Consider the following 20,743-nt stretch of genomic DNA (forward strand, 5'->3'; position numbering starts at 1 on the left):
ACTACTGTTGTCGAAAGCACCATTCCGCCGGTTCGTTTTTACCAAAACGACTGATAACACCTGACTTCAAAACAAGAACTAACTTCCAAACTGAACTGGTTTGAACGATGGTATATGTGTCTTAGTTTTATTAACTAGGTTGTTCTACTCGTTTCACCTATTCAGTTCGGTTAATTAAGTGTAAAATGGACAAGAAATAAGATATATAGAAATATAGAAACTATTATTACTGTACTGTACAAAGGCACAAATGGAGACAAGTAATTATTTAAACGAACTGTGGAGTCTTCATACTTCTCGGGTAAAGAACTACTGTTTTAACAAATTTATTATAGCTATGAAACGTCTATGTACTGAATTTATAGAAAACTACTTCAGTGGCGTGAACAATTTGTATTTTATTGCTGATATAATGCATATTCATATATACTTTGCCCTAAATTAAGTCTAAACCTGTTACTATTTTCAAACGTTCATAACAAATGACTATTTTAGAGTTTTAAGGATAAACAGCGTCTCAAACAGGCTTTTTTCACATATTTTAGAATTATATATATATATATATATATATATGTTTTGTTTGGTTAATTGGTGTGTGTGGGACAAATTTGATGACGTTACTGAAAGTTTGTAAACGATTTGCACCTGTCATACTTTGCAGACCGGACACCCTGTATAACAATTGTTATATTAGTTTCTTATATATAAGACAACAATTTAAGCTGTATAAATAATGAATTGTTTATGATATACAGGAGTTAATCATGCCACATTATTACAGGGTAATCTTTCAAGCTTGTTTCAATACTTAGAGGAATTTGTTGGTGCTTATGCTCCGTTAGTTGAACATGATTTTAATGCAAAAGATGTCAAGCAAATGAACATACCGGTATGAATGTATTATCACGTATTATTTTTACTTTATAGTGTGGCTTGAATGTTACTAGGCATATTATTTGACATAATCGTTGTCTTAAATGTTTAAAATATTGAGATAAAAATGTATACGATCTTCATCTGGATTTGGGCATACTGCACCATCAATTGCATATGCGCCAAAGTAATATTACCTGGGAGCTCTGTATATTTTAATTTAGTAAATTAACCAATGTATATAGGTATAGACTTTGTTTATGTATAGCCTGTTAAACTACAGTATTATATTAATAGGTGTATTTTCTCTTCATTACAGACTGGCAGTTGTTACCGAATACTTGCCGACAAATCAATTCTGCTCGACCATTTACCATCTGGTCTACTACAGGTAAACTGTGACGATTAAATTGATTTAATCAACTAAGCTAAATATGCAACTATTTTGGGCAGCAGCTGCTGTGGTTTTAAAGTTAACTTCCATATCTGGTTAACTTAATTTCAAAGATCATATGTTGATGGGAGGAATTGCTTACAGTTTCTACTTTTAAAAACCATTGTGACAACTAGGTTGCTCAAAGGTGTATTGTTGCAGAATTTTTGATAGCCAAGGCTAAATTTAAGTAATAGGAATCTTATCTATTATATAAATCTGTGAATTGTAATTACAGCTAATACATACACGGCTTATGTTGCTACAAGATCAATGTTCGGTTGAATTTACAATCGCAGATGTTCGTTTATCCACATATCTTGTCCAAGCACTTATTGTTGTGTGCAGGTAGGAATGTTGCAATATTTTACAATTGTAAATATTGATATCCAATTAGTATACTCATGCAATTATTCATATTGTCTACATAGCATACAATAATTGGGTAAGAACTGGTGTTGGGTAATATTGTCCCAAAATTTAGATTTTAGGCATGACTAATCATACAAAAATTGTGACATGTTGTATTAGTAGTGTTTTGTCATTGCAATATGTGTAATAATTATGACCAATCTTTTTTACCTCCTGTCAAATTTGATAAAGTAATTAACCAGTGTGATTTTATGGTTGTATGCTTACATTACAATATTTGTCACATAGAGACCACCAATTAGGTTTTAAAATACATACTTTTAAATGTTGGCAATTGACATTAATATCATCATTTGTAGAGCAGAGTCTGTTTGTTGTAAATTACTTTGTACAGAAGTGTTGATTAATTGTGACTCCTACACTGCCTACGTAATGTCCCATGAGTGCATTTGCAATTCACAAAAGGTGGTTTAGCTGCCTTGATTTGCCCTAGGCATGTTTATAACTATGCAGTGAGGTTTTCATTAATAATTGTAAATTGCAGCAATGCCGATCTTATTTTTCCATGACCACCACTATAATAACATGAATATTTTCATTAACAATAAACATCTCTATGAATAGTTTGCTGCCGTTGCTACCAGGCATAATATACTTCAGGTTAAAGTTTGTATGAGAGATACCTGAGTAAAATAAAGCTTATATATATATATATGCTTTTTCTTTTACCATAAAAGTAGAAAATTAGTTCTTCTGTCGCAACAACACAAATCGCTAATAATCCTTTCTTATGTTAAACAGGACAGGCAGTCTTGCATTGATTAATCTTTCATCCAGTATTATCGGGCATGTTATTGTAATATCATCGCAAGTAGTTGCAATGGTGAGTACAGCACTACAGCAGCCTTATATTATATTTATATAACATGTTTGCTGAATGACTCACACAGCAAACAGTATAGCACGTTTTGACTTAAATTAACCTAGCAGAATGCAGTCTAATTCTGGACTTTTTATTATAATGTTTTTAAAATCTTTATACAGATAAGTATAAATATAATCAGTTGTAGTATTGAATCTGCTGTAAGTGTTTTTTTTCTGAATCTTTGAAAATTGGTATATTTTAGTGCTACATTTCAGTTTCACCATATGTGGAGGTGTATTGTTGCAAAGAAAAATACATTAACACCTAAATACCAACTTTAATTCATTTGTTTAGTTAAGAAAAGGTGAGTTCAGTAAGAATGTGCGTAACCACGAAAACTTGAAAGATTTCATGAAAACTTCTCTTCATTTTCTTCAATCAATTTACGATCCTGAATTAATTTGGAAGAAATGTGTGGATGGGTAGGTGTTGTATGTTTATTGAGGTGTAACTTATGTGTTATTTTTGCATTTTTTATGAAAAGCAGCATTTGCAAACATGTGTGACCACAAATGCAGCCAGCCTGGATTTATTGGGTCGTGGACCCTTGGCACCCCCATATTTGTAACAACTCGCCCCAAATTTTGTCTGGTTGTTGCTCATTTTCTTGCCACAGTTGCACAAGTTTATTTTGAGAAATTTATAATATAATTTAAAAGGGAGCTTGAATACCTTATTGTTTTTCCTATTTATTTAAAAGCCTTTTTAGGAAATTAAAGAAAAAATTGTTGTTGGTCTAAAAATATGTATTTTATGCTCAGTGTTGCACATTTCTGAAACTTAAGCAGTTAAGCAGTGTTCCCAAATATGTTTTTATTTGTTCATTTTCTTTCAGAGATAAAACTGAAGCAACAGCTAATACCAACGTTCCGCTTATAAATGCTGAAATTGTTCCTTTCTTTTATGGTAAGTACTATTATAATACAATTGTATACTATGTATATACATATGCATTGCATAATTGGGGCGATTCAAACTATATACCTATAACATACCATTGTAAGATAATATCTAATATATTCTAGTATTTCAATCTGTTATACCTTCAAAAATTGTACAAAAACAATTTATCAGTAGGTTAAACATGTTAAAATACTGTAGACCATACTTCATAATATATGCTATTCATTGTGTTAATAAGTACGTTTTGTTTAATTAATATATCATTAAAACCATTTATGTTTCAGAAACCCTTCAAATCCACACAGGGGCTCTTACCAACACCCTACAGCGTCAATTGCTCAACACTTTTGGTTCCATCTTGTGTGGTTCGAAACGAAATGCTCTTCTTATCACTTCTGCAACTACACTGGAAATATTACTCAAGTATATTATAGCCCAAATTTAATTAAACAGTTTAATTTCTAATTTAAATATTTTTAAATGTTAAGGTCTGTTTATACTGAAAGTATTTTGTTATTAATTTTTAAAACATTTAGGACATATTTGTGTTACATAAATTTATTAGTATTGTTTTTTTTTGTTTTGTTTATTCTCACGTTATGTTTTGATTAATTTGTTTACACTTTTTGTAACTTCCTGTTAGATATTAACAGCAATTGCCCCAATCTTGTGGTCACTAATTGACCACAAACTGGGTCATAAAACCTCATCAGTCAAATTTAATAGTAGACATGTGATGTTTGTGATGAAACCACAGGCACAAACCACTATAAAAATGGTGGGCATTTGGTACAGGACTCGCTAATTTTAATTATCAACCATGAGAAATCAAAGTTACATTTATGAAGTTTTTAAATTGCAATTAGTGATGGTATTTTAACAAATGTCAAGAATTATTTTGAAAATATCTTATGACTTATCAATGTTGTGTGCTACAAATTTTGCAATTGAATTTGAAAGACTAAATTACAATTCCAATGTGACTTTTATTGTTCAGGTTTTTAAGTGAGTACATGGGCCTCGAAAGTGAATCTAAGGAAGATACGGAAACATCGATGACAACGGATGTTGATAGCGCTCGCTTGGTGTTAAAGATTATTGTTGAGATGATTCATACACTGCATAATGCTGGTCGTGAACAGGTGTGTACATGATCATGCATGTGTGTGGATGATATAATGTGTTTATAGGTTAATAGAGGTTATAATGATTAGATACCACATTTGGTAAACCTATAAAATTTGCAATTTTTGAAACCATAAGCATATTGATACGTTGGAATTAAATGTAAAAGCAATATATTAGCAACCTTATTAAAAGAGAATGAAGAATTATTTAAGAATCAATTTACAATTAGCATGTAACTTGTAGCCTACATACAAGATGTAGGTATGTACAACAAAACAGTAGTTATAACATAATGGCAAATATACAAAACAGAATAAAAGAATACCTAACACATGTCAGCATATGTACATATGCAAAAAATGCGCAGTTTACAAGGTAGTTAGTTTTAACCTTTATAAACTTCTAAGTTCTTATGTATGACAGATTCTTATTAAACATTCTAGACATTCTGAGTACAGAGTATTGTAGAAAACTATAAACAAAAGATGACATTTAATAATACTATCATTGTGTTTGTAACTGAATGCTTGTAATTATAGCATGGAATATTAATGTTCAATGCCTCATGTTAGTCCACATCCCCAGTAACACTTTATAATATTCCGACAGTGTCAACTTGATGTTTCAACAATACTTGGTGAATATTTTAAACTACTAACCAAAGCAAGTTCCGAACCAGACATGCAAGTTATGCTATTAGGTAAGCTTTATATAAATATGTTAGTGTAAGTGTAACTACATGTTATTTCAAAGATTGTATTTGAATAAGCGTCTGAAGATGTCATTTGAGGCTAAACAGATATTTCTTATTATATTTTCTTTGTTAAGTTTAATTTTTGTCTGCTACGTTTTTCATGGCACTAAATCATGTTACTTTGTTTTAGGAATGTTTATAAACTTTATGAGTACTAGGTCAGGGCCAGATTCACAGAAATTATCAAAGTTACATATTATGTTATGAATACATATATATATATTATAAACTAGTCTAAATTTTAAATTGATGTGCCTGGAATCATTTAAAGTCGCATAAATATCTTTGTTTAAGCAGACGGTAGTTATATTTTGTTGATATTTAACAGGTTTTTTACCTGACATATTGGAAACATTGGACAGAGCAGCATTACAGATGATGTTACTTAACCATGGTTGTCTTGATCATCTAAAAGCTGTTTTGGAAAACTTTAAATCTCGTAAGTCAACTTAGTGGTTGTGCTTCGCATGGGTTGAACTTGCCTATGTTTTAATTATGTTGTGTACACGTACAGTATGTTGGGCTTATCTAGTGATTGTCGAACTTCTGGGTACCAAAATACTGGCAACTACACAGTGGTTACAACGCTTGCCTATGACCAATGGATACATGGTTCAGGGTTTCATTCAGTAACCAATTTGGCCCCTTAACCCAATAGTCACTAATGGTTTTATCAAAATGGCCATCATCAGACGTAAAGATAATGTCCAAGTTTAGGGACAGTTAAGTTAAATAGAATGTCATGTTTTTGATTATATGCTTATATAAACAAATTTGTAACAGGTTGTGGGGAAACGGTCACAAAAGCTCAATCGGATGAATTCGCTGTTAAATTCGTAAACATCGTTAATTCCCTCGTGGCTGGATCCATGAGCGCAAAGGTAACAACTCACTTCTATATGCTTTATATGCATGATGTTTAAGTTGGCCATTCATTCTGTTCACCCACCCACCCACTCACAAGCATGCTTTGATCATTATTTGTCGTTTTCCGTTAGGATCAGTTTAGCCGTCTCCTTGGAACGCGGCTTATGCTTGATCATTTCAAGGTCATTTGCATTCCCTCCAAAGATATTTTCTATGCACTCCTCAGGATGGTCAGTTTGTTTTCTTTTATTTTTGCAAGTGTCGCTGATATGTTTTCACTTAGTATTATTTTTCATTCTGTTGCTTTATGTTTATATTGTTTTAAAATTAAAAAAAAAATTTTTCTATATTATTTTTTTGTTTTTTTGTTTTTCCTTTATGATGTCATGATGCCATTGTGACATCATACTTAACATGACAGGGGGTTGAGACGGATATCGCAATATTATCGAACCCAATCAAAAACGTCTTCATTATTCTAATGTTGTTTGATTGGTTGCCAGAAATAAAGCAGGTAAGATGTTTACAATGTTTTTTATTAAATTATTAAGTAACAACAGGAATACATAGTTTTCTGTGTTATAAACAAAATTAACCTACGTAATATTAATTGCATTTAGATACATGAATCATGCAGATTGTTTCAATTATAAATCAAATGTGGGGGTTGAAACATAACTTCTCTTTCTCCGGGACATAGCATTTTTTTGATGGTTTGAATTTTTTTATTTTATGCCCTAATGACTACGCATGTTTTATTGTTGCCATTTACATATATTTGTTAAAACTTAGTTTTTATTTCCAGTCAGAGCAACAAGTATGGTTATCCTCCATGTTAAACACCTTGTTTACTTCATGCACTGCAAATAAAATACTTGCCGGCCATTGCAAGATACTTTCTAAGATAATTGGTAAGCTAAGCATTTTTAAACATATTTGTCATTATAATATTGTTGCTAACAGCAAAACTTTATCCAATTTTCTTTTTGTGTAAGTTGTTAAATTAGGCTCTTTTTAAGTTAGTAAAATCTATGGTTTTGTAGAACTTTTGCCCCCAATTGAAATTACTTAAACACAAGTATGCAAAATACCTTTGTATAACGTATGTGTTTTTGTATTCTTATTTATATCGCTAAGGTCCCATGGCGAGACACAAGGGATTTAGCACAGAGTTTGCTTTTTTTCAAAGAATAGTTTGAAATATAACAGTATAGTATTGGTAGTATCAAACCGGCCAATAACCCCGCCCCCTCCCTCCACAGTAATGTTAATACAATATCAAGACCTACACGAGCAGACGGTGTTAAATTTGCTGAGTTTAACTGAGAAGTTGGGTTCTTATTCGATCACTCCACGACAAACGGCAGCACTTGTTGAACTTATGAGACAAGATTCGCCCAGACACCCTCATATGGTGGGTAGTGGGTACATGGTTGAATTAAACTTGGGCAGTCAGTATAAAACGGGTGCTATTTTTTCATTGACCTTGTATTAGCTTTTGAGTTGAATGAATCAATGTAACTTGTTTATCCTCCTGTGGCGGGGAAACGGCACTCGTTAGAACATAGGTGTTCTGTTTCAAACACCTCGTACCAGCTTTGAACCTTTTTTTGGCCGATGGTCATCGGTCATTACATAAATGTAACGCTAGGGGTGCACGGCTTTTTCCTACTGCTGTAGTCTTGTCTATATATGTTATACAAGCCCGAATTATATTACATTCTCCTTTTAATTCAATAAAGTTATGCCTGAAAAAATGTTTGCACAGATTTTGTTAAAATTTAAAAAAGTACAAACTACTGATGGCTAAATATAGAAAGACGATGTCGATTATACTGAATGAGTTTTGAAGGAAAGATATGGTTTTTGCTTATGTATTTTTTTAGTTTATCCAATAAAAATGCTGTAGTTTGAGTATTAGCAGTAAACATTATTCATAGACGCTTGTTTTACCTTATACAGAACAAATATTTTGACAACATTATGAAATGTTTATCAAAAATGTCGTCAAAAGAACCTTCTGAGCAAAAACCTGGATATTTCTTTGATTTACAAGATAGCACATCGGTGAGTATATTGTAAAAAATTACCTTGATTGTTCGTCCACAAAACCTCTAGGCGATGGCATGCATTGGCATGGGACCTCATCCATACACTTGTAATAAAAGATATTATTCTAATTTTGAGTCGGATATTCATTAATAACCTAATAATTTCTATGTTCAGGGAATCACAGCACCCACTATTAAAAAGTGGGGAGGGTCAGGTTTTAGTTTGCATTGCTGGGTTTGTTTGGAGTTCATACCATCTGTTCTAAGGGGGAGGAAAAGACGGCAACTATACAGGTAAACTTCAATTATTATTTTTGCTTCCTAAAACAAATGGCAGACAAAATGTGGAATAAAAGTAACGTTTTATACTAGTTGAGCCGAAAAAATACTATTTTGAATACAATAATCTCTTGTTGGTAAAGTGCCAAATGTAATACTGTTAAAACTGTTCATTTTATAATACCGTAAATATTACTAAACAATTTTTGTCTTGCGTCTGGTAATATAATTTACGATGCATTAAAAGATCAATTTTGAAAAATTATTAACAGTAGTTGACTTTTTTTCTTGTGTTCAAAGTGAAATTTAATGATTTGATTTTACTGACTTTCTTCTTGTGTTCAGTTTCTCTACAGACCAAGGCACTGGTATGGAAGCTTTCTTCACCCCTGACTGTCAACTTGTAGTTGCTGTTAGTACAAAGAAGAATTATTACACTGTGATGTTGAATGAATATCCACTTGCTGATAATAACTGGGTCAGTGTTGTGTACAAGGTGTTGGAGTAATGGGCCAACTCTGCTATAAACCTCAGGTCCCATCGTGTGCTATTTTGAGACCCCACCCACATAGAATATAAATATGAAGATAAATGTTGAACAAATAATAGTCAAAAGGGACTAAATCTTAAATCATATGTCTCAGGGCATGCTTTTTCCATGTTTATTAATTTTTTAAAAAAGTCCATGTTATAGTTCAACAAAAATAGCTTTTAGTGCATATACATATTAGGCGTGTCTGGGGCACCCCAACTTTTGCAACAGAGATGAAGTCATGTTTTTGCACCCTAGTTTAAAACTAGAAAAACCTTCACTCTTTTACCAGTTGTCTACAAGCTAGCAGAGCCAAAGTATTGGCATTCACTGCATTAACCAATGAGGTTTCTTATGTTTGATGACTATGAGTGTAAACTGCATTTTAACAATGATTTCATTCAAAATTTAAAACATTTCGACTATGTATGCGAGCCATGTTCAAACTAAAAGCCTCACATCAACAAATCCTTTAATCTCACTAAACCTAATCCAATGTTGAATAATTAATCACATATTGTTGTTTCCACCCCAGCATTGTGTGCAAATTACTCACCAACCTGCAAGGAAAATGTTCGGTTCAAACGGATTGTTACAAATATATATCGACGATAGTTTGAAACTCTCTACTTCCCTCAGGTGACCATGCATACCATACTTTATAAAGATATTATAAAAAGGGAAATTATCCTAAAAAGTTTTAGAAAACTGCAAGAGCATTCTCTCTCAAGTTCTGTCACGCTGAAGGAAACGTTTTTTTTATGTTTTGAAAGGTTGCGAAAAACTATTCTGCTGTGCTAAGTTGTGCTAAAAAGTTTAAAAATGTAAACTTTCAAAAAAGGCGGTTGGGAATTAGTGGCTTTAAAAACTAATATGTTCTGGGATTAAATTGATTGGGTTTGGAATTCGTTAACTTTGTGTAGACACAGTACAAGTAGAAGCAATATCAAGGCATGACAACAACTTAATCTTTATAGATTCCCCACTTTATCATCTGCATTCACCTTATGTAACATTGGATCATCGGGTCATCGTACGACGGGAACTCCAACCACTTCTACTTCATTTGCTTTTGCCAAGTTAGTTTTATATTTGTTTTGTTTGTCTTCTAGGTGCAGCAGTTTTAATAATTCAGTTGAAACTCACTGTGGGCTTTTTGTACATTTATACACATAAATATAAGTTAATTTATTCAAATTATGGTTGTTTTACACGGCTTTTAATTTTTTCGCTGCATGTAAGTTTTCTGTTGTAATCTTCCTGTTTTGTCAGATATTTTTGTAACTGGCAACTGGAAAATATAGTTTTCTATGTTCTAAATTTTTTTTACATTTAGCGAAAGCAATTCATCGAATGCGGACAGAGTGGTCACCATTGACAACGGGAGTCAGGATGAAATATGGGGGCAAGCTACCTCGCTGTTGGGGCAACTTGGTCCAGTTGCCGTGTTTAACGATGTTTTAAAAGACACACAACTTAAATCCATGTATGCGGCAGGTAAGAATACTTTAGATGCATTTTCATGGAATATTCTGTTTAAGGTATTGGACCAAAACTGCATGAATCCTAAGGCCCCTGACACTAACCTTCCCTACATAGAATAAAATAGATATATTGTTGATAGTTGACACAAATTGTTATTGGGCTAGGACCAAAACAATTCAATCAGTTTTTTTTAAAGAAAGTTTTGTTGATGGTCAACCAAGCAATAAATAGTGGGTTACTATGGTATATGATGAACATCTTCATTTAAAAACTTGACTATATAAACATGTTTAGAACGTTTATTCATAATATTAATGTTTTATTTAACAAAATTAATCATACAAAAAAGGGACCAAAACCTAGTAACTTTGCTTATATATATCAATACATCACTTTGAATATTGATTTGATTTAAATACACAGGCCCTGATATGTGGCAAACCAACCGAACTACTGATTCCCCGTTTGATGACGTTCCACCATCAAAGATTGTGCTTTACTATGAAGCTAAGGCTTGCTACAGACACACATGTAGGGATCTATCTTCTAATGAACCTCCAAGGAATGGAACACTCACTGGCCATAAGATATTTACATGGGATGTAAAGGTAGACTCTACAAATATTCTGTAATGTTTTTCAAAGATTGTATAAAAAGATTGTAGGGTAAATTACAATAAAGACCACCTCTATTGGACATTGAAATGTTTGTACACAAATAAATACCAAGTTTAAAAGGCCTAATGCCTGGCAGCAACAGTTATGTAGGCTTGTAGGGTATACAAAGTATCATAACTGTATCACATTTTATGTTTGGTTCAAATACTTTTGGCTGTACATTGGAACTCAATCATGTTTTTGTTTTTTTTTACAAACGTTTATTTATAATTTCACAGGATTCCATTAACTGCATAGGAGGTGTAAAGGTGCTCACTCCTTTGTTAGAAGTTATCCACTCAAGGTACATGAATGACATGAATTCAGCTGAGAAGAAAAATGAGGATTACTGGTAACTTAGTAGATATTGTTTTTTATATTCTTCTTGTCTATTAATATCTTGAAGTAATAGTACCAGTGGTTAGCTTGTCTGCTTAACTCAGAGATACTGAGTTCAAGGCTGGATGCTGCTACCATTGTAGGCTTTTGTATTCTTAGGTAAAACACATAAATTTCCTGTTTTTTTCCAGTTTGGATGACTCATTTGAAGTTGGCATCTTGGCCAACGCCCCTACTTCAAACCCTGTTCGTAACTTCCTGACCATGTTGACCAACTTCACCACTAGTAGCAGCTCATTGAAAGGATTCCATTCAATAAACTCTGAAATGATGATCAAGAGTTCAACTATCGCTACAATTGGCGCTCTGCTACAAAAGGTGGGTTATATATTGTTGGATAACTTTTGTTCCTGTGTATATGACAAGGCCCGTGTGTGCCTTAAAATATTATCAAACTAACAAAAATTGCTTAAAGGTTTCTTATTTCTTTTGTAAAATTAAAATCTAAGATAGCCTGTTGCATACAGCTCTAGAAAATTTAGTTTGGGGCCAAATATGAGAGTTAGTTTTGGGCCAAATGTGAGACACCTTATTAGTTATTACATTATATTTTGCACTTTTCAGCTTCCTGTAAGTTTATTGGATTCTGAACTCCTATCATCTTTACAACACATGGTACAAACATCAAGATCTTATAAAAGCACAGGGAATGCCATTCTTATGGATGTTTATCAATATCTACTGTTTGATTTCCGGTAAGTGTCCTCAACTAGTGGCTACCGCAATAATGTTTAATATAGGTGAGGTTCAACACCCATCATCCCAGGAAAATTAGGATTTAGATCTAATTTGGTGTTTTAAACCAACTACTAGCTATTAAAGATAATTTAAAATAACCATTCCTTTCTTTTTTATTCACACCATGTTTTAATAACTTGCGTTTTTATTTTAAAGCCGTACTATTTAGTCTATCATTAATTTGATCTTTGGTATTGTATTTAAAGAGATAAATATAAATGATGTTATATATATTATGACCTTACCTTACCCCAGCATCTGGTGTCTGGTTGGTCCTGATCTACAATACGAACATATTCAATATCTATCCACGCTCATTAAAGAGGAGAAGAAGGATTTCCGATCAACTTTTGGCGTTCAATATTTTCTTGATGTTATTAAGACTTACTACTGGTATGTATTAAGAAAAAACATAGATTTTTTTGTTTTCTTTTTTATATAAGCACATATTTTTTTGTTAATCGTAGATGTTTTTATTTTCTTGTGTTGTGTATCATGGGAATACTATGCTACAGATACATCAGCACATTTTTCTATTTTTTAGCAAAATCTTTGGTGACATTGTTAAAATGCAGTTACGCTCATAATTGTCAAACACAGAAGCTTTTTGATTAATGTTCTGAATACTGTATTCTTTGGCTCTGCTTATTTATATACACACTTAGTAAAAATCACAGTAAAAAGCTGTTTTGGGTGTAAAACTAAGGCGCTAAAACATAGGATGTCAGAAACCTTTTAAAAAACTGATAATATCACCAAAAAGTTGTGAAATGTCGCCCTATTTTTGACACCAAGTTTGTCAGCCCCCAAGGAACCCTTAACATTACATCTTTAGTTGTTTTTATTTCCTTAAAACCTTCAGCTCTCCTGATCCGGATGTAGACGATGTCAATGCTCGCAACATCCGATCCTCCCTGCTAGGATTAATCAAGTATTACATCACTGATGATGTCACCATGGATGAGGTCATGGCGTTGTTGAATTTTATCTCAACGGCAAAAAGTTCGAATGAAATGCAGGTTTGATTGTTTAATTAAAAACTTTGTTTGGTATTTTTTAATACTTTTTGTGTTAGAGATAGTATTTGGAGTAGATTGTGTGATTAAATTTCCATATTTATAACGTTTAAAATATATAGTACTGTGGAGTGAGATGGATACTGTTATCACTTAATGTCCCATATTTCCTACTCGTGTTTTAACAACTAGCAACGCTGTTTTAGCGTCGTAAGTTTGCAGTTGCACAGTTTTGTAATTTTTTTTTTTGCTTGTAAATGGGACTATAAAAGAGAATTAAAACATGGATTTATTCTGCTTGTAACATTTTCATCTAAGTTTAATATTGGAATGTTAGGCGTCAGTTGACACTCACAAAAATATATCTCTCTATTACTACTAGTGGTTGGACTTGAATTTTGTTTTTTTCGTTTTCGTAGCACCACATTATCACTGAGTTTTTACTAAACTAGAATCATTTATCTATTTAAACATTAGATCAGAGTCAGAATCATGGAATTTCTTACAACTCGCTATGTTTTTCAGATATGTGAGATTTTGAACCTACTCAAATCACTATGGATGTGCCAATGTCGCGACCAGCTATGTACATTACTATGCGAACCAAGATGTGCTTCTTGTTTTTATGCTTTACTTGGAATCCCTGATTTTCCTGACAAAGTCAGAATAGGTGTATGTGAGGTATGTATGGTTTATTTTCTTCTATTCAATTATACATGAGTGAGGTCCTTCATTATGACATAGGATTTGGGAGTTGGCCCATTACCCCAATGCTCAAGTACAATAAGCTATTAGTGACCAATGAGTTGGAGCAATGTCCACTTAGTGTTTAGCCTAATGACACATAACTTAAATTTTTCTTATAAAAAGTTTGTGCTTACAATATACCTCCCTTTATTTCTTCATCATTCATGTCGTATATATATAGTTCAACATTTAATTTTATTTAACATGACAGAATATTGCTTGCAAACAATATTTACCATAATTTAATTCTTGCAGTTCTTCATTTTATTATTCAAAGCTCGTAAAGTTGGTGAAAAACATAAAAACCTTCTAAAACAAACCTCTGTTGGATTACATGGGATATTGTGGCAACTACAAGATGCCGGAGTGTCGCCTCAACTTGCTGCGTTATGGGTGGATATTGCTGTCGAAATTGGTGAGTTGTTGTTGTGGTGTTTTTACATCCTAGGTATAATGTTAGAGTACCTGGGGCTGATGTTATTGTCTTTAATTGGTATATTATGGGTGGATATTGCTGTCGAAATTGGTGAGTTATTGTTGTTGTGTACTTATATCCTATAACGTTGAGAATACCTGGGGTACTGCCATAGGTGCCTAAATTTTGGAAAACTAGGGTGGTCCTTATTGTCTATTAGTGAGATGTTGTGTGTTTTCTATAGATAACATAGGCATACTGGTACGGATGGCGGAGGGGACATGTTATCCCAATTATGAAACAACTGTGACGCATGTTTCATAACCTCTAACTAGCGTAAAATAGCTTTGTTTTTTTGAACTATACGTACGATCAGAAGCCTGGTATACTGTATTTGCCACATTAATCAATGGGATTTTCTATATTTGACAAATATAAGATATCATATCTCATTAAGAATCATTCTAACTAATATTACAGATTGTGACAGCGCTACTTTCATTGCAATTCTTCATTTACTTCATGAAAGCACAGCTGCTGTGAAGAAATATGCTTGCCAACGATTTCTAACTTTGGCTTATTCCAAAACTTCATTTCTAACCGATTGTGCCAAGCAAAAGGATTGGCAGGTGTGTATGACATGTTATGTGGGCTACTATGTAGCATTGCATTAAGTTAGTGTGTTGGCATGCAAAAAAGAGACTGAGATATCTCAGGTTCAGATCCTACTAATGCAACTGCTTTTCAAGACCAAGACAAATGCATAATCATCCTCACCCATTTATGAAATGTAAACCACTATAATGCCTGAACTGTGTTGGTGTTTCTACTGTAACGTGGAAGTGTTAACACACTCGTTAACATAATTTGAATTATTGTATTTGTGTAAGGTCGTTGTCGAGCACTTAGGCAGGCCAGGGGACCTAGGCTCGGGTTTATGCCAGAGTTGCCCAATATCCCATGAACTACAGTGTGTCAGAACTACATTAACAGAATAATAATAAGTGGTTCAAATTCTTTAATGTTTTCCACAGAAAACCATGGCGAGGTTGTTTATATTGGAGCCTGACCGTACCTCTCAATATCAAGGGGTAAGCCAATGTTTTAATTCCCATGTATTATTTTTATTTTATAAGTTCTTAACATTTATTACTTGATGTGGTGATTTTTAAAACTTATACCCTAAGTGTCAATTTCTGTTTATTTCCATATCCATGTATATATATATACATATATATAAATATGTTCGTTCTAGTAATCAAACCTTATGCAACATGAGCCAATTTTAACCTTTTGTTTCTAATTCTAACCCCAACAGCGATTAACGAGTTGACCATCTAAGTCCAAATTCCTATATATATATATATATATATATATATATATATGAATGATTTAGTAGTTAAACTTAGTGTAACCTGAGCAAATTTTAGCCTTTTATTTTACCCCAACAGCGATTAACGAGTTGTCCATCAGACCTTGATCTTTCAAACATAGAAATCAACGACGTTTCGGAGACTGATGGTTCAGTTGCTGGTGGGTGATGCAATTTATAACTGGAATAAACTTTTTAACAATTTAGGCTTTTAATTTTGGATTTTTACATTTTTTAGTTTGAAATTATAAGGAAATTCTTATAAACTTGAACTTCTTTGATTTTACCAGTGTATAAATTTTAATTTTGGATTTTTTAGTTGTTTTTTTATGAAGCAACTAATTAAACTTTTTCACCTCCAGCTTATGGTTCCAACTTAGACAACTCATCAATTACAAAACTACCTTCTGAAAACTTGAGTGAATTTCCCTCATCTGTGTCACTGGGCCAGCTATCATCTAAGCATCGACCTAATGAGCTCCACCTACCCTCAGTAGGGTCGCTGTATGACCCCATGACCCTTTCACCTACGTTTGACCTCTCACCTCATGAGATGGGAAAGAAACACAGCATATCTAACGGATCGGCTGTATTCTCTGACTGCGACACAATAAATGTAAATTTACCATTTGTTTTAAAACTAATTCATACCAACAGCACTATATATAACTTTCTTCTTTTCCAATAATTCTGAATTAAATTCTTCCTTGTTCTTTGATACTCTTTTTTAATTTTAGCCCAAATAATGTTTTATTTAAACTATAACCCAAAAAATGCTTAAAAAAAGCTAAAAATTACAGTGACCACAAATATAATCCTAACATTTAGTTAAATAATGGCAAAGTTATTAAAGAAATATTAACCCCCCCTCCCCCCACAGGAATATGTGGTGGTTAAATGTAATGGAACGAAACTTGAAGGCGATCTTGTTGACCTGCTTGTTGAAGGTGTCTTCCTTCTTATGTGGAGGGGTGTTAAAGGATCTTCAAAGGCAGCTTGGATGGTGAGACTTATATTTATATTGTTAGTTTTCTTGTGGGTATACTGCATGGCAAAACTTTTGTATTCTATGATGATATTTTACAGTAAGAAAAAGAGAATGATGTATCTTTTATAGTACTGTGGCGGGCCGCCACGTGTGTGTGCGCCGACGCGTACACTAGTGCCTTTTTCTCATGTTTATCTTCCGTATAAATACCGCGTCTCGTGTTCATTCGCCCTCTTAGTTTACCGCTCGCAATAAAACATCCTGCAACCGCTACAGTACGCTATTTTTAGGACTTAATTTTTTTCTGTTGCGTAGTAATAATTTGAGCATCTTGCAGTAAATCGTGCTAAAAAGTTTTCAAACATGAAAGCTGCTTTATATTTTTTAAAACTACATAATATTTGTAACAATTTTCATTATGACATCACAGGAGCGAGGTCAGATGCTTGCTTCACTTACCAACATAGCTGAATGCTACACGCTTATATGCGACTGTGACAAAATAAAGGGATCTATCCTCGAACATTGCGTGGAAGCCGCGTTAAGCGATATGAGGGAAGTTAATTATTCAAAAGATGCTGAGTCGTCGGAAAATGGTGCCGAGCTCATCAGGTTTATTTACGACTTTCTTGAAAACGAGGGAGAGAAGAATTTGGATTTGTGGACTGGGAAGGTGGGTGTGGTTGTGGTGTATTTTGTGTGGTTTATATATTATGGCAGTATCTGTGTGAAGCATTCTGATACTACATGGGACGTATGACTGTTTTCTACCTTCTTAAAAACGTGTACTTAGGTGCAATAGTTTTAAACAGAAGGGTCAATAAGCTTTAAACTGGGCTTGTCTTTTCTGTTTCTTTGATCAGGCCCCAAATTATGGCAATCTTTTTACCTTACCACCCCTGGCTCTGAGTTCTTATTTCCTCAGTGTAAAAAAAGTTTTATGCAAAACTTAAAAAATATTGAGCTCATAAAATAGATTCCTTACTCCGCTATTCCTACAGCTTATGGAGAATTTGTATGCCTTGTATGATGCTATGTCTGTATGGGAGGTCAACCTTGTACAAGGCAGTGAATGGAAGGAGATGGCCAGCATTGGGTTGAAACTTCTCATCGGTTGCATTAAAACAAACAACCTTGAAATAGTTGCTATGGCTTCAGCTAAACTTCATAACCTCATCCATTCACGAGAACCAGCTTCAACTAAAGAAGTTTGTTATTTATTGGAAGGTCTTCATGAATCTGTGTGCCATAGTATAGTAGGTTAGTCGTGGTAGTAGTTGTTCTTATGCAATCCTACATTTCACTGCAGTTATCTATTTAGATAATGTTTTTGTATAAGAAAATAATATTTTCAACAGAAAATTTCAAAATAATTCTTTTACGTTTTTATTGCTAACCATTATTATAAATGTGAATGAGATCTTCTGTCTGGCAATTGTTTGTTTTGGAATCTCTTAAGGATTCGGTTTCATCTGCCATATACAGAGATATTATTAGGGTTTGCTGTTAAAGTGTCTTGTCAAATAATATATTTTTTACACTTCTACCTGGTGCCAATAACATAATAACCATTATTACATCACAGAGGATAGCAACGTGAAGGAATTCGTGGTGCCACTTATTCGAGATCTGCTTGATAAAAACTTTGAGAGGTTAACCATGGGACCTTACCTATCCGAGCTACCCCCTACCACTGGCAGTCATCGGTTCTTTGATGATTTCTTGGAATATTGTCAATCGAATGAATGGACCACGTTCATATCTGCTTGTGTAAGTTGGAAAAATGCATTTGTGTTATTTGGCGCAGTTACTTTTTTGCATGGTTTTTCAGGTGGGGATATTGTTTTGTATATAATAAACACAAAGTGGTCTAGAGTTGAAGATATTGTAACATGTTATCTCCTTCAGGTTGAACCCAACTCATCTGAGTACATCACACAACAATATTCCGAACTTTCAACCTCCATGAAGATTTTTTGGGAACGAGCGATGGAGCAATGTAACGTTGATCACCACACTAGGTGGCGAGAGAGAGGGGAGATGAGGCTTCGCTTCAAAGCTCAAGTAAAAATTTCAAAGTTTCTTGTTTTAATGCGACTTTTCTAACCTTTATTTTTCTACAAGCCTTAAGTAAAGAATAGCAAACAAATCTCTTTAGTGTGAATTTTTTATTTTTTTTGCGAAAAATTACTTTTTCTTAATTTTATACCAAATTCTATTCCAAAAATGCTTGTGTTCCTTCCTACACTGCCATATAAGTAACATTAGGCTAGAGCAAATAACAAACAAAGTCTTATCTTTAAATAGAACTTTCAAAACTAAATATAATTCTCAGCTGAATTGCGTGTTATAAATATAAAATCGAGTTTTATTTTACTAACCTCTATTTCCACAGTTTGAATCGGATTTTTTCGCTCAACGTGAAAGTGAGGAAGATCGTCAAAGTAAGAATAGTAAGTCGCTGTACAACCAGATGGTGGCAGTGTTGAGACAGTGGAGGGCTGCAAAGAGGTTCCTCGCAAGTGAACGGGGATTGTGGAGGGAAAGGTGGGAGGGGGTGGTTTTGCATGAACTTGTAAACTTGTGTTGTTGATTTTATCTTTGAATTAGGATACCGTTGTTGTTTTTTTATAAGTCTTATTCAACCATATTTTCAACCTTTTTTATACATGCTTTTGCATATTTATTCTAAAACTTGTATTTTGTTTTGTTAACAAATGAATGCAACTTTAAAGTGATCAGCAAAAGTTGTTATAACATGGGTGCAATGTTCTGTTTCACACACCTTGTGGCCGCTTGGGAGTTTTTTATGTTTTATGAATCAACAGATTTAAATGTTTTCTCATGAATTCTGTTTATTCCCCAGAAACCCAGGTCCAACATATTGGAAATTATCAAACAATGAAAATTTCTCTCGCATGCGTCTTAAACTTACCGAGAATTATAACTTCGATCCACACGAGGCCGCTAGTAGATTACGAGACAATCTTGCCCCCAACGAAATAAAAGTAAGTCCCGTAAATTAGGAAGTAATGAACCAAGTTTGTCTAAATGTTTGGTCTCATGGTATGTTATTCTCTAGTAACAAAACTTCACAAACTTAATAAATAAAAATAAATAAAGAATGTAGAACTTGAATAATAATAACTTAAGGAACAAAAATAAAGTACTTGTAGTCTATTTCATTCAGTTTTCTCTTAATAATAAATATGAAACACAAAGTTAAAGATGTTGTTTTCCTCCTAATTTTCTTCTGTTTATTTATATACAACCCTTAATGTTGGCAAAATTTATTTCTATTATACCAAAAATTATAATTGTTTTTTTTTATTTTTTAAAAGTTTCAATGTTTGATTTTAATGGTTACCAGGACAACCCGACCCAGGAAACCACTCTAGTACCCCCTAGTGCCGTGTTATCATCATCAGAGTCATCGAAGGAAGATGATGGGGTGGGAGACGAGGATTGGAGTATGCTTGCTCCTAATGCAAAGTAAAAAAGATTATCTATGTGGCATGTTAATAGAGAAAGAAAAGTATCCTGAAACTTCTGCTACAAGAAAGAATATAAATTAAATAATCTTTTATGTAAAAAATCTTTAAACGACTCATCTGGTATGAAAAACGTGGTGTATTTCTTACGTTTGGAACGTCATCCCGCAACACTTCAGGGACGGTGGAAATGTCAAAAATACACCAAGTTTTTTATACCAGATGAGCCATTCAAAGTAAAATATTGTCATCAAGGGGATAATGGGCAAACTCTGGTTTAAACCTACATCTCATTGCTTGTCGGGCTATAGGGAGTAGA

At 33.4% G+C, this 20,743-nt stretch overlaps 1 protein-coding gene across 2 annotated transcripts in view; it reads left to right on the plus strand.

Moving 5' to 3' along the window:
- Positions 1-52: 52 nt before the first annotated feature.
- The window catches only part of LOC149730675 (neurobeachin-like protein 1), a 28,373-nt gene continuing 7,682 nt past the window's right edge, over positions 53-20,743 (plus strand). The window contains exons 1-42 of one of the 2 annotated variants that reach the window (XM_089885043.1): positions 53-301; positions 782-889; positions 1,193-1,264; positions 1,545-1,654; positions 2,480-2,561; positions 2,898-3,025; positions 3,439-3,509; positions 3,791-3,929; positions 4,504-4,648; positions 5,244-5,334; positions 5,717-5,827; positions 6,172-6,269; positions 6,387-6,485; positions 6,677-6,769; positions 7,061-7,166; positions 7,518-7,669; positions 8,218-8,322; positions 8,482-8,600; positions 8,931-9,063; positions 9,653-9,756; positions 10,095-10,196; positions 10,454-10,614; positions 11,026-11,210; positions 11,498-11,610; positions 11,789-11,975; positions 12,222-12,352; positions 12,651-12,788; positions 13,258-13,414; positions 13,937-14,092; positions 14,414-14,573; positions 15,054-15,202; positions 15,608-15,664; positions 16,025-16,106; positions 16,308-16,561; positions 16,826-16,948; positions 17,364-17,606; positions 17,935-18,193; positions 18,519-18,703; positions 18,842-18,997; positions 19,329-19,480; positions 19,800-19,941; positions 20,304-20,425. In XM_089885043.1, coding sequence (XP_089741169.1) covers positions 251-301; positions 782-889; positions 1,193-1,264; positions 1,545-1,654; positions 2,480-2,561; positions 2,898-3,025; positions 3,439-3,509; positions 3,791-3,929; positions 4,504-4,648; positions 5,244-5,334; positions 5,717-5,827; positions 6,172-6,269; positions 6,387-6,485; positions 6,677-6,769; positions 7,061-7,166; positions 7,518-7,669; positions 8,218-8,322; positions 8,482-8,600; positions 8,931-9,063; positions 9,653-9,756; positions 10,095-10,196; positions 10,454-10,614; positions 11,026-11,210; positions 11,498-11,610; positions 11,789-11,975; positions 12,222-12,352; positions 12,651-12,788; positions 13,258-13,414; positions 13,937-14,092; positions 14,414-14,573; positions 15,054-15,202; positions 15,608-15,664; positions 16,025-16,106; positions 16,308-16,561; positions 16,826-16,948; positions 17,364-17,606; positions 17,935-18,193; positions 18,519-18,703; positions 18,842-18,997; positions 19,329-19,480; positions 19,800-19,941; positions 20,304-20,425 — 5,531 coding nt within the window. In that variant the 5' untranslated portion in view covers positions 53-250. The remainder of the gene's footprint in view (positions 302-781; positions 890-1,192; positions 1,265-1,544; positions 1,655-2,479; positions 2,562-2,897; positions 3,026-3,438; positions 3,510-3,790; positions 3,930-4,503; positions 4,649-5,243; positions 5,335-5,716; positions 5,828-6,171; positions 6,270-6,386; positions 6,486-6,676; positions 6,770-7,060; positions 7,167-7,517; positions 7,670-8,217; positions 8,323-8,481; positions 8,601-8,930; positions 9,064-9,652; positions 9,757-10,094; positions 10,197-10,453; positions 10,615-11,025; positions 11,211-11,497; positions 11,611-11,788; positions 11,976-12,221; positions 12,353-12,650; positions 12,789-13,257; positions 13,415-13,936; positions 14,093-14,413; positions 14,574-15,053; positions 15,203-15,607; positions 15,665-16,024; positions 16,107-16,307; positions 16,562-16,825; positions 16,949-17,363; positions 17,607-17,934; positions 18,194-18,518; positions 18,704-18,841; positions 18,998-19,328; positions 19,481-19,799; positions 19,942-20,303; positions 20,426-20,743) is intronic. The other variant, XM_089885044.1, reaches the window with a different exon arrangement.

This window comes from Ciona robusta, chromosome 9 (genome assembly GCF_009617815.1).
Source record: "Ciona robusta chromosome 9, ASM961781v2".
Classification (NCBI taxonomy): Eukaryota; Metazoa; Chordata; class Ascidiacea; order Phlebobranchia; family Cionidae; genus Ciona; species Ciona robusta.